The following is a 14,336-nucleotide window of genomic DNA, read 5'->3' on the forward strand; positions in this document are numbered from 1 at the left end:
TTAAAACTGTGATGTTGCACTGTACTGGGGTTGGTGGACAGGCTTAGAATAAAATACAGCCCGCATCAGAAGATGGGGACAGCATGGCTGTCCCAGTCCTGACTGTAGTCACTGCTATATTCTGAATTGGGCTCAAACTGGCAAAGAAAGAGAGTCTATTAGTTGTTATAATTTCTCATCAGATATACATTTCCTCATAAAAGCAACAGAAACATATTAAAGATATTATCCATAACAGCTGTACAAATAATTCTCAATAGCTTTGTTCCTCATGCATTTACATTGTTACTTATTTAAATTCATTTTTGGTCCCCTACACCACAAACTGAAGACAAATCTACTTAAACTATTTATGTTATCATTTGTGGCACTTAACTTAAATAACATGCAGAAAAGTACAATGCTCATCCAGCATATACAGAATGAACTAAGGATGGAACACCATCTATTGAGGATGCATGAAAGAAAATCAAATTAGAATGTTTGTGTCTTGTTAAGTCTTAATTTTTCTCAAAAGGTCACATTTTCTATTTTTTTATGCTACTAGGGTCAGTTTATGTAGACATAATAAGGATAGGAATAAATATTGTTGACTCACTTATTTCTGCTTTCTGAAAATCTATATGAATACTTTAGTCAACAGCTGTGTGTATTTTTGAAAGTATACGTGAACACTCAATATGAACAAAAAAAATCTATACTGAGCATTTCTAGTCACACTGATTTTCCCCCTTCAACTATTTATAGCAAGAATGTTAGAACAAACTGCTTATCACCCACCTCTCACATGCAGTGCAAGACTATTAGTCTCTATGACAACCTGAACTGAATAAACCTACTAAGAAGACATCTATACTACAAAAATGAAATCCTGGAAATAAAGGCTTCTGCAAGGATCTGACAGTGCCTAGCTATGGCCTGATCCTGCTTCCACTGAAGTCAAGGCAAGATTTGCCAGTGACATCAATGGGAACAGAATAATGCCCATATAAAAGCCAAAAGACCTTGATCACTATTCTTTTCAAGATAACATTGATCACCCCCTTCCCTCCCTCATACAGGTGAGGCAGCTGCACGTATCACAGTTGTGACTCCATGATTTAGGGCTACCCAGCTCCAGCATAGGTTAGAGGAGGAGGAATTTGCTTTAGCTTACTGCTGTTATTAGGTCCTTGATGCCAGCAGGTCTAGCAGAACTCAGGTCTACCATATCTATTCCAACACGCAAAATGCCTGTAAATCTCTCCCCCCCCCCGCACACAAACACACACTTACATCATTGGTGAGGGGGTGGCTTGTGTAAGAAGTGCCCATGCCCACCTCCTCCATCTCTACGGCAATGGAGAATCTCCTTTTACAGGGGCAATTCTATCTCTGGCTGGTTTAAGTGGTTTCTGCGCAGACCAGAGAGACCAGCTTCAGAATCTAAATACATGCCAAACTTACTCATTATCTTAGTACAGTGTGTTCCAGTAGGCACAGGACACAATGTTCACTGTACAGCATACTAAGGCGGATATGGACATATACCTTTGTAAAAGAGTACCACTATCTTCTGAAAGGCTTTCATAAAGTGGATGTTGTCATAACAGTATTCCTGAACCTTCTGGAGAAGAATTAGCTCTGAATGGCCTTGGGTGCTGAACACAGCCAGCAGGGGTGCATATTGCTGGAAGAGGGGGGGAAAAAGGCAAATTATTTTATATAGAAATACTGAAAGTGAAAAATCACAGACACCATTACTACAATTTAACTCCTTGTAAATTTCATCTTTGGAAAAACAATCACCTAGAGAAAGATGTGGTTGCTACACTGACACCTAGAATTTATTGCCAATAATTGCAATTTTATTTCATTAGTGCCATTTACACAAATGCACAAGCTTTTGTAAGACAAAAGTTGGGGAACTTGCAATGGATTATTTTAATGTTTCACTTTGCTATTGAATTGTGTAAAGTGAAGTTATAAGACCCATTATGTCAGAGTATGGTTATTTGTATGCTGTTTGGTACAACAGAAGATAAGCAACTATGATATATGATGTTTCAACAATATTCTGGATGCTACATGTTGCAAAGAGAGCACCAACAATGTCACACACCCAGAACTGATGCTCCTGATAATCTGAAATCCCCAGTTTCACAGAGGCTTATAGAGATCATAATAAATCCAGTATGTGAAAACCATTAAATTGAACATGCTGGGGCATGAATTAGAAGCGACCTTTCCTTGTGCAAAGAACACAATAGCTTTTCCAGTACACAAAAATAAACCATTTAATACAGTACACTGGCAAGGTAGTAATGGTCCTTTTTATGACCTTTACCATAACAATTAAAGATCCAAAGAAAAAAGGTAGCTGCTCGTAAAAGGTCAGAACTCCATTTTGTTATGGAAATACTTCTCTTCCTTTTGAAGAAGGAAGTTATGCCAGTTATGACCTTATTTTCATCTGATCGTTCCTTCTAAATAGTCAGTATTTACCTTTCTTGCTTTCTCATTTCTTTCCCTCTCATTAGGGGGTTGTATTGAAATCAGTGGGATTACTTGCAACCTTAAACTTAAGCATATGCTTAAATGGTTTCTCTTCAGTACTGGGGCCAGGGTACTCGGCCCCTTACAATTTTGAGCCTGAGGGGAGACAAACTTCACCTGGTCTGCCCCATTGCCCAAATGTACATTTTCAAAGCTACTGCCTACATCATTGCCTAGATTAGTGAAAATTTCATTCCTCAACATGTCCTTTTCACACTAAAAGGGTCACTTCAATATAAGTGTGTTCATAGACTGAATTAAATAGCTTCACAGTGGGTCAGATCCTGAAGTTCTTACTTAATAAGGTCAATGGGAAGAGGACTGAGTAAAAACTTCATAAGCACTTGGGCCAAGTATTCATGTTTCATCAGCTATTCTCCTTGGCAGAGACACAAGCTACACAGTTTGTGTAATAAGAGCTTGGTAATTTGAGGTATAGTATTGCAAGGTTCTTTTTTCTAACTTTTATTTAAGCTCCCACCAAGCAATTACAACTACAAAAATTGCTAGAACTTAGTCAATATTAGCAAGTAAAATATTCACACTCTCCCTCAGTATACGCAAATATTTATCAACAGTGCAACAGTGCCAGCCCTGAAGTGCAAGCTTGGGGCATTGAGATCCTTCCCTCTTTGGCCCTTCAATTGTCCAGCATTTGTTTAATTGGATACAGATGTTGAGAGAGATAACAATACATGCTATGTGTCTCTATTCAATAATGTCAGTGGGACTCCGATATTGTCCAGAGATTAATGTCTCCTGCTGCTACATAAATACTAAGGAGTTTATTTTAAAAAATATAGCCCAAATTTTTGCAGCTTTTAAAGTCAGTGAACTAGTGCCTCAATGTTATTATTCAGGAAGGGCTTTAGAGTGGAGAGATTTCAGTGGGAAAAGCAATCAGTCTTCTTAACCCTGAGGTTCTCAAAAACTGATCTGTGGGGGTAGAGGGAGGCAATGATGAGTCCATAATGCTACAGGAGCTGGCCAAGGCAAGGATTTGCCCAGTAAGGGCTTTAAGGACTTATACAACACAGAGACCCATTGAAGAGGGGCCCCTCTTTATTCATGATGATGGAAGGCCCTCTCACAACATACCAATTGGTTACAGTTTTAAAAAAGGGGCTTACAAATCTTGGGCTACCAGTGCAAGAATTTGGTTCCCACTCTTTCTGGATAGGGGCTGCAACAGCTACAGCCCTGCTAAGGCCAGGAGCCAAACTGATTCATGCAATTGGCCGATAGCATTCAAAGGCATACAGGATGTACGTGAGACCTCAGGTAGAGAATCAGGACTTATTTTCTTGTATTTCCACTTTCAGAATCAAGCAGACAGGCCAACTGAGCGGTGGGGTGGACTTTGTATACTGGGCAGCCAGATGGAGCCTCCAAGGTATTGGCCAGTTCACATCTGGGCCTACGGAGTGAGGCAACCCTGAGCTGGCATGGAAGGAGAGGCAGGCTATGGGACCGGCTGACACTCCTTGTACACTCTTTGGCAGACTGGGAATGGACACAGAGTGCAAATATTGTTCACCTCAGTTAAAAAAGAAAAAAAGGAAGGAAAGAATCAGACACTCTGGAAACCTGGAGAGGGAGGTGAAAAGGCAGCCAAGCATATTGTCTGGAACAGCGGGGAGCCGACCCCCATCTTTCCTGTACTGTACTATTTGTTGCCGGGTACTCCCAGATATTTTAAAGTGAATAAAGCTGTAGCTTAATTAAACTATGGCCATGGCCTCCTGTTCTTCTTCCAGCATGGACAGACAATGTGCTGTTCTGGGTTGAGACAGTGGGTTTAGGTCAATGTACATATCAACAGGCCAAGCCTGCAACCTTTACACAGGCATGAGATCCCACTGATCTCAATGGAACTACTCACAAAAGTAAGGACTTCTTCCGAGAGTAAATTTTGCAGGACTGGATTACAAGACAACAATATTTGTATATCACAATGTACTGAAAAACAACTTGTCTATTTATTTCTCTTTCCAGTGTTAATATTCTGAAAGCTGTCCCTTAATACACGAGCTGCATTGTTAATACTACACCCTATGTTTAAAAAAAAAAAAATCTGACCTCATAGATGCAATGCTACAACTACGAATTAAGTGATTAAACCAATCACCACCCCAAAGTGGTAAATAAAGCCACTGCTGGAACTCCAAAATGCATCTTCCTGCTGGAAGACAATTGTGTTGAGTTTTTCTTCCCATCTGGTCCCACAGCTGGAAAAGGCTCCATGACCAACATGCAAGGTGCAAAACCTATGGAGATGCAGGACCCCAAGCTTTGTGTATGCTGAACACAAACCTTAGGAGAAGGAACTGAGGAAGACGGGACAGCAGTAGTGGGCAATCAATATTAGAGATTTGGAAAGGTGAAAGGCATTGTGTGCAGAGCACAGATCCATGTTATCATACATGAAACTGGAAGTTCAGCAATTTCCCAACCATCATTTAACATATGCTTGTCTTAAAAGACTGGTGAGCATAGCCTCACTCTCAGAGTTTACAAGTTCACCAGAACTCTTCAGTGGAATTATGCTCCCCTCCCCAATTCAACTGGCTGATACTAATTCTCCAATTCTTCCCAATTCAGTTGGGAAGTACTAGCCATAATATTGTTGGTGTTTTTGTTTTTGTTTTAAATGCTTTTGAATACTTTTCAGCCACATTGTAAAGTATTTGTATCCTTATGAGGTCACCTTATGTTCCTCAGTACTTTGGCCAAAAGCGATGACAGTCACCATATAGCGGGCACAGGGCATTATTCCTCATATATGCAAGATGTTGTTCTAATACTTAATATCAATGTCACACCAGGTTCTATGCCTTCCTGATTTAAACGTCCAAAAAAAAAGTTTACTGACACCTGTGGAGTATTTTCTTGTTTACAATCTTGGCACATGCACGCTCATACACACCTTTAGATGTTTAAGTGCTTGTTCTGCAACCAGCTCTTCCTTCTTGTTCCATTCAACAGCATTCATTATACACGTCCACAGGAGTCCAATCACTGCAGGCTCTGGCAGATCGTTTCTCTTCATTTCCTCTTTTACATAAAGCACTACCTGGTGGAAGAAAAACTTCCCACAATAGTTTGTACAGTTAGATAAAATTCTGAACTATAAATACACTAAGGTGTGGATTATAACAGAAAAAAAGTGGAATTAGCTGCAATCATGTAAGAAAGGCATGGTTTTTCCTTAAAATACCTTATAGAGTAAAATTTGTTCATTTTTCAAGTCTTTATGTACAATGTAAAACTAAAATAATTCTAGCACCATTCTTGACAGCACAGAAGCCCTGTGATTATGTTTTTGTATAGAATTAAAATAGGAGTAAATTAAATAATTCTAAGATGGGTAGAGAAAGCCTGTGGGGTATATACATATTTCCCTATAGTCACTATTCATTTAAGTCTTTGCCTAATTGAGTAACAGTACGAATATAAAAATAAAAAACCTCTCCCCACCTCTTTAATTGGACATTCCTGAGACAGACGTTCCTGTAGCTCTTTTTGAAGTTCTTTACGAGTCCCCAGTGACTGCTGGACTCGGAGGAAATCTGAGAGCTCTTTTAGCCGTGCATCAGTGAAGTACTTCGCAAAATGCTCCACATTCTGCCGATTGGCTGGAAATAGTTCCTAGGAGGCAGAGAATGCTTCTCTGTTAAATAAACTACCAAGAAAGCTTATGGTGAGGAAGGAGAACTGGTTAAAAGAAAATTAATGTTTGCATTTTCAGTGGAGAAACCACATTAATTTTTATATAGGCTTGTTTTAGAGATAGTTGGTAACAGAGAAAAAACTACAACTCTTCAGGTTATATACAAAGAAAAGACAAGTAATTTACAAATTAATATTAAGTCTGCATATTCATGAAAAAACCTTGAGTTTAAAATAATATTTCAAAACATAGACCATAAAGCCACCATGCTAAGATCAGAGACTATGAACACAGAGCATTTCTATATATTTACATTTTGAGAGAATATATCAGTGTGTTATTTACCATATACTGCACAAAAGTGAATAGGAATATTTCTGAGAGCCATCCAATAAATATGGAAAATTATTGCATTAAATAGACAGGACACCATTAAAATAACTCATTCACAAGTGTGGCATCATTCAGCCCATACAAGTCACAGCAACAGCAGACCAGTGAATTATGAGAATCCAACCATGAAAAAAAATAGATGACAACTCTCAAGTCTGCTACTATAACTAGCACATCATCTTGTCAGGGAGGGGATGGCAGTTATTTACTGACCGGTTCCCGGTGTCTGAAAGAACGATTCATGATCTGGATAACAGGCCTTATGACAGACACTAAAGGAGCACACTCTATTTACTTATCTATCTTGGTCTACAAGTACCTACACAGGAGATATCATCTGATACTGAAGCCTTTTAATCTAGTAGACAATAGCACTATACATTATCCAGTTGCTAAAAGCTGAAGATAGCAATGTTCAAACTGGAAATAATACATAAAGATTCTTTTTTAAACTATGTGGGTAATTAGTTACTGGAACAGATTACCAAGAGATATGGTAAATTTTTCATCACTTGGACTTTTCAAAATCAAGATTTGATGTCTTTACAGAAAAATATGATCTAGTTTAGTTGCACATTGGGCTAGAAGAAGGAATTACTGGGTGAAACTCTCTGGTCTGTGTTATGCAGAAAGTCAGATTTATAATCTGGCTTTATAATCTATGAATCCAAGCGTCTTCAGGCAAATGCAAGAAGAGACCTGCACATTAGACAGCAAGAATCAACTATTTCTTCCCAGGAACCCACAATTCTCAACACTTCAGGTTGTTGATGATCCAAGAATTATATGCATGAACCGCAAGGCCATTGGCCTGACCACACACTGCTCCTAGTGGTTCTGCAGCTATCATTTTAGAACCACTGACTACCAAAATGCTTAGTCTTGTATTCACTTTATGAGGATATCCCAACACTATTTCACAATTTTAAATTATAGAGCTATAATTCATTTTCAAGAGTATAATAATTTCATAAACCACTGCAGCTTCACTCATGGTTTTCTGCAACTAACAAACTACGTCAATAAAATAAAATCCTCAAATACACACATACTGGTTATTTATACTCTGTTATTACCAGAGTTTCAGTGGACAGTGACAAATAAAAGTTAGTTAATTCTCTGGCTTCTTAAACTATATTCTTCAGTCTTCCTGCTATGGAAAAACAAAAAAGTGGATCGGAAAAAAATTACAGGACCTGATGCTTTAACAATGATGCAGGGACAGTAGCTCTAACATTATTACTGTGATTCAAAATATGTCAGTTTTTTGGGAGGGAGCATTAGTGGGAATTAACATTTATGACAAAGTAGCATCTGCCTTATATATCCTCCTCTTCCTAAAACAACAAAAACTCCCAGAAAATACATGGTACTTACTAGCAATCGCTTGTCTAAGTTGGCTTTTCTTAAAGAGGAGGTAACTGAGTTGGCATCTTTCTCTGCTATCCATGCTTTGAAAAGCTTTACAGCAAAAGATGCCGCAATTCCTATTTAAGAAAATAAAGTAAACAAGAACACACACTTCAGCAACTTTTGGAATGAATTAGCAATGCTTGAGAGATTTTAACAAACTAGGTAGAAAGCAAGATTGTGCGTTCTGTGGATTCTTTGTCAAAGATAACAAGCATTTACAGTTTGTGTTTAGATTATTTTTATTTTAAATGCAATCTTATTTTCTTTAATTACTTTGCAAAATTCACAACTACTTTCAAACATGCTGTTTTTATATTTGCATTGAACCAATCAGATTTCCCCAATTGTTTTCCTTGCAATTGGTCTTGTTTTCATTTATAGACTACGTTAATTGTTGGATCATATTAAAGAAGTTCTGTATTAAAATCACAAATGAGTTTGATTCCCCATAGTTTAAATTCCAGGGTATTACTAATTAAGAGGTCTCTTGGTTTTTGGTACTGTTTCTCTCCCTCTTTTTGTGAAACTTGCAAGCTGCTAATTGCGTTAGTACATTCTAAGACAGAGTCTGTTCTCAAAGCAATTCACACAGAGAGAGACTCAAAGCAATACTCTGTAACAACAGAAACAGCACCCAGAGACTCCCCACCCTTCTGTTGTATTAACAATTGTGATTAAAATAGAGATAGAGGATGTATGTGGATGGATGCCTTGGTGTGGGTAATAACTGAATGATCAGGGAGCTGCCAGCCTAAGAATCCAGTGTCCATCGGCTGAAGAAGGCGTCAAGTGGAAATAACCAGAGGACCCCCGGAGGGCAGACTGGAATCCACCCAACAGCCTCAAGAATGGGAGAACCAAAGAACAAGATAACATCTGGCAGCACAGAGCCGTCAGGAATGTGCTATCTGCTGATTGATTCAGCAACACCATGATGAAGCAATTCCCATAGACTGGCATAGGAAGAAACTCCTATAAAAATGGACTCTAGAAAGTGAGAACTTTGGGGTCTGATTCTGCAAACCAACTTCCAGGAGCATCAGATGAGCATCTGACAAGGCTCTGCTCCCTCCTCATGTCCAGGCCACCTGACCAGTGGCTTGGCATGAGCAACTCTAAGGCTGGTAACTATGATAACAACCTTGCAGAACCTGTGTGTGCGTGTGTATGAATGAATGTGTGAATAAATATAAGATTGAATGGAATGTTATAGCTATAACTAACAGCTTACTAAGATTCTTTCTGTATTCACAAAAAATGTGGTATTTTGCCTTTTCCCCTTTAATAAGATCCTGCTGGTTTTTATTTTATTGGTATAACACAACGATTTAAAAAAAAAACAAATACATGAATTTTGACAGATTTAAATAGGGAATCAGTTTAGGTAGAAGGATACTTGACTGTCTAAATAATTTGAAAGAAATTAAATTATGCACTGGAGGAAACTTGATGAAAACTCTCCAGAGTTATACAGTAAGTGCTTTATTATGATAAACCAAACACTACTTCCTTTGTAATTGGTTTAGATTAGTGAAGAAAAAATATACAGTATGTATTATTTTTTCTTCTGTGTTCTTGTATCTAGAATCACCATGGGATTGTAGCTATTCAAAACACTTATGTAATATCTTAAAGTAGGAGTGCATTCTCTTTGAAATTGCATAGGGTTTTTTACAGGTAACTTTAATGACTTTTTTTTGTTGTGTTTGCACAATGCCTAGCCCAATGGGGTTCTGGCACATAACTACAGCACCTGGGTGCTAACATCATAAAAATAAACAACAGCTGCCCCACCGGCTCCCAAATATTCATCATCTTCTCCCTCATCTCAAAATCATCTGGTTTTAAAATGAAAATAGGACATAGCTAGGTAGGAAGCAAGCATGACACAGTTGTTATTTGCCAATTTACAGACACTCATTTTCTCTCTTTTCATTTGTAGCGAATCATAAACTATCTTCTGAAAAGATTATTCCCTGAGCATCCCCAAAGAGAAAGAAATAATATGCACGATTTTCAATGACATTGGTATGGCAGTTTTTCCAATCTTATGTAGTGGAACGTTGGCTGTGGGGCATGAGCATGAGACGAGTGCTAAATGGAACTGCAGATGCTCAACGCCTCTCAGGATCAGGCCTAAGACTTTTTACTTTGCATTTTAGTTTTATATTAGTGTGTCAAGTTGAAATGGACATGAAGCAAACATACAGTTACATAGCCTCTGACTATTCAGCAGTGAGAAAGAGTGTGTTCGACTTACACAAGATTTAAAGAACAATGCATGCCTATGCTTATGTATCTGCAAAACAGCTCATTTTTAACCACAGCTCACTCTACCAAAGTTTAAAAAAATTAATTATGCATTCCAAAACTGAATTTGGATAAAAGACAACATAAGTCATTTACAGTTAGAAATCATTATCCACAGTTTATGTACATACCACTCACTATAGAATACGACATTCTAGAAAACTCAGGAGAGGGAAACATTCCATTTTGTGACCATAAGGATTTTTCATGCAGCAATGCCTTTCAGCACAGCTATTACCAAGATTTTGCTTTAAACACACCTTTTCTACTGAAAGTCTGATACCTCACAGCAGCTACTTGGGCCACATGATACTTCATTGTATGGTACAGATCAATAGTGTGTAACAGCAAAAGGCTGACTGGCTGCAAAAAGCAATAGAAAAAACATGCAAGTTTTGGGGCAAATATATGCCAAGAATCAAAAGCACTAGGAATAAGTAAGGAGCTGTCAGAAGTTTAAAAAGCCTAAGAATATGGGTTCATACTGTAAGGTTTTTTGCTCTGGTTTTACACAGGGCATAAAATTGTATCCTTCAACATTAATTTGAAATTTGGCATTTGTAGTTCAAGGTAAAAATAAATCCTAAGCTTTTGTGTTTTCAGATGCCTCTTGTGTTCCTGTAACTAAAAAAGGCTGCCCTTTAAAAGCACTACAGGCCATTACCCTAAAACATAGATTAGTGCTTTTGTTTGCATTTTCTCTTAGATTTATTCCCATCGTGAAAGCTGTGGGTGATGGCAGAGCAGGGCTGCAGCTGTGGCCTTTCTTTCTGTAGCATTTAGAAAACAAACGTAATTAGGGTTAGCATGCAGTAAAGGAGAACATGTTCCACTCAGAGCTGCTTTAAACAGTTGCAGTATTTTGCAGTGAACACAGCTTCATTTTAAAAAATACCTTTGTAAAAAAGAAAAGTACAACATTGCCAGTATGTGTATGAGTTATGATGGGAAACCCACATTCACAGACCAATCTGTTGGGGGGGGGGGGGGCGGGGGGAGCATCTGGAAAAATATTAAGTCTCCAAAGCAGAAGAAATATCACAATGCACCATAAGATTGAAAGAACAGTTACTTACCCTACCGTGGCTGTCTAAGGTTATGTAACACTATCAATCCCACTGTAGATGCACAGGTGCCTCATTCATGTGAGTTCAGATTTTTTTAATGGGAGTGTCCACTGGGGTCACATATGTGCACTGTGCTTTTTTGTGCTCCCATGCAAGGACATAAAGGGCAGAGTGGCCATGACTTTCCTTCATGTATCAAAGACTTTGTTTGCTTAGGAATCAAACTGGGGATGGCGGACAGGTCCGGGAATCCACACTAACACCACCTTGAAGAACACTGTTAACACAGGGTAACTGTTCTTTTTTCTTCGAGTATGGGTCTGTGTTGATCTGACTGGGAAGCAGTACCCACCCAGGATGGTGGGAAATGAAGAATTTCAGCTATACCCAACAGTGATTGAAGTATTGCTCTCCTGAAGTTGGACTTACAGCTACGCCCGAGGCATAGCATTTGAGAAAGATCAGTGGGCTGCTCCATGTTGCAGACTTGATGTTTTATGGAAAAGATACACCAGCCAGATGGTAACACAGTGAGATGTATTGTGTTATGGAGAGTGCCCTTAATAGAGCTGAACAAAAGGTTGGTCTACTTTAAAATGCAATAAGTAGCCAAGGATCTTGGTATTGGGGCCTGGATAGGATCCAGACCATGTTGGACTGCCCTTACTGAGAACCATTTCTATTTAGAAGATTTTTCAGGTGGATGTTTTTCTCTCTGTATCAGGATTTTCTTGACCTATAGGGAGCAGTCCATGGTACTCAGCCAGCCAATAGCCATGCTACCAAATGCAGTAACTATGGGTCTGGGTAAAGCATCTGGCCACGGGACTGAGAGATCAGGTCTGGACAGTCTGGGAGCTGGATCCGGGATGGATGGTCATCTGTAATAGGTATATCAGCCAAAACTGCCTCAGCCCATATTAGCTACAAGAATGACCTTTTGATCTTGGAAATCACTCTGGGTATCAAGGGAATCAGTAGACAGGCATAGAGAAGTCCTCTCTTATACTTCAGGGGGGAAGGCATCTGGCAATAATCCTACAGTTAGACCCCATCTGGAGCAAAAGTTCTCATACTTGGCATTGTCTCTGATAACAAACAAGTATTATGGGGGTTCACTAATGATAGCATATCTGCATGGACCATTCATGATTGGGCATGGGTTACCTGCTCAGGAAGTCTGCTGGCTGATGCTGACTGCCAGGTGAGCTGCATCTCCATAGGACTTGTGAGTCCTTGCAGAGAAGGATTTGTATACCAAACACCTATCTACCAAGGATGTGTCTCTCCCCCAGACAGAACAGGCATCAATTATGCCCATCAATCAGGGGGATGTCAGTCACAGATCAGGCAGGGTTTAAACCCTGAGGGTTTAGAGCAGTGGTCCCCAAACTTTTTATGTCATGAGCCCCCCCTTACCCATAATGGACTTTGTCCACTTTCCCCTGGGAGCTGTGGTTGGGAGTGGGGCCAGAGCCGCAGCCAGGGCTGGAGCCTGAGCCGGAGCCGGGGCCGGGGCCAGGAGCACAGCTGCAGCCGGAACTGCAGCTGGAGCTGGATCTGCGGCTGTGGCCAGGGGAGAGCGGAGCTGGGTGACACTCCTTCCCAACCCCTCCCTGAGGGCTGGCCTGGGCCCCACTTTGCCCCCTCAAATGTTCCTCCGTGCCTCCTTAAGAGGGACACACCCCACGGTTTGGGAACCACTGGTTTAGAGTCTGTCATGATGGTTGGTGTGAGGTGTCTCACTCTGCTGTGCAGGGCTAGCTATTTTTTTTTGGAGGGGGAAGCATTATTAATATATGTTGTTTGCTATGTAGCTGTTGCTGTGATGGTCCCACGGTATAAGAGACCCCCACTATTGACTTGAAGAAGAGCCCTGTGGAGTTCAAAAACTTCTCTTCTTTCACCAACAGAAGTTAGCGCATTAAAAAGATATTACTTCACCCACCTTGTCTCTAATATTAACGTATGTTGTACAAAACACATTTCTCCCCAAACCTATTAAAGCTAAAATCAGAAAAAAAAATTTAAAAATAAAAAACACAACACACAAAAAAATTACCTTCTTTGACAATGTTGTCAGTGAAAAGGCTTGTCAATATGGCGGCAGGAAGTGTTCCATTGCCTAACAGGATCCCAGTGAGCATTGCTAACTTTGTCTGCTCCGTTTCAGAAAAGGCTTTAAGGAACAACAGGAGCTGTGGATCAGATCAGACAAACAGGCATATCTGAGCCACAGAGAATGACAATGTGTCGTAAAGAACATTAAGGGCCAGATGATGAACCCCTTACTTCTAAAACAGTCCCACTGAAGTCAATGGGAATGCTAGTGGAGTAAAGTGCTACTCACCAGAACCATAACAGAATCTGGCCTGAAGAGTTTAGCATCACACATTGCCACATTTACAGGAAATGCAATTACAACAGATTCTCTCTGAGCTAAAATTCAAAATAATTTCCTAACTTAAGCAATACTGATATTCTTGATAAAGCTGACAAAGGAAATGCAGGAATCTAAGTTGCTTCTGAGACCTCATCATTCCCATTATTAATTACAGTAAGGCAGCAAATTGGTTTGAGAAGAAAATACAAGCTTTCCTGCTGTGTGAAGCAAAAGAAGATTGTGATTCAAACAGAAAACATAAGAAAATCTGAGATGAAGAGGACTAGAAGACTTATAAATATATGGGTGAGAAAATACTTGGCTATGCTGTTTTTTCCAAAGAAGGTGCAGACTGACTCCAGAGTAGCATGGCAGCTAACTGGTTAGCAGGAAAAGTTATTTAAAGAATGTTATCAAAACCAACAGATCCAGGTCGGGGAAAAATGGAATTTATATTTTATAGCACCAATCTAAAATGTGCATTTTAAATTGCATTTGTTTAATCTACTGTAACCGTGAATTACGATCAATAGCCACAGGAACACTGACATCAGGAGACCTATTA

The 14,336-nt window shown here is 39.5% G+C and overlaps 1 protein-coding gene across 10 annotated transcripts in view; it reads right to left on the bottom strand.

The window, feature by feature from the left end:
• BZW2 (basic leucine zipper and W2 domains 2) overlaps positions 1-14,336 on the bottom strand; it is a 76,438-nt gene that overhangs the window by 11,487 nt on the left and 50,615 nt on the right. For 9 of the 10 annotated variants that reach the window (XM_048838299.2, XM_048838302.2, XM_048838297.2 and 6 more), the window contains 5 exons: positions 13,451-13,586; positions 7,976-8,085; positions 6,013-6,183; positions 5,462-5,608; positions 1,531-1,669 (listed from right to left, as the gene is read on the bottom strand). In XM_048838299.2, coding sequence (XP_048694256.2) covers positions 1,531-1,669; positions 5,462-5,608; positions 6,013-6,183; positions 7,976-8,085; positions 13,451-13,586 — 703 coding nt within the window. The remainder of the gene's footprint in view (positions 1-1,530; positions 1,670-5,461; positions 5,609-6,012; positions 6,184-7,975; positions 8,086-13,450; positions 13,587-14,336) is intronic. The other variant, XR_012667226.1, reaches the window with a different exon arrangement.

This window comes from Caretta caretta, chromosome 2 (assembly GCF_965140235.1).
Source record: "Caretta caretta isolate rCarCar2 chromosome 2, rCarCar1.hap1, whole genome shotgun sequence".
Lineage (NCBI taxonomy): Eukaryota > Metazoa > Chordata > Testudines > Cheloniidae > Caretta > Caretta caretta.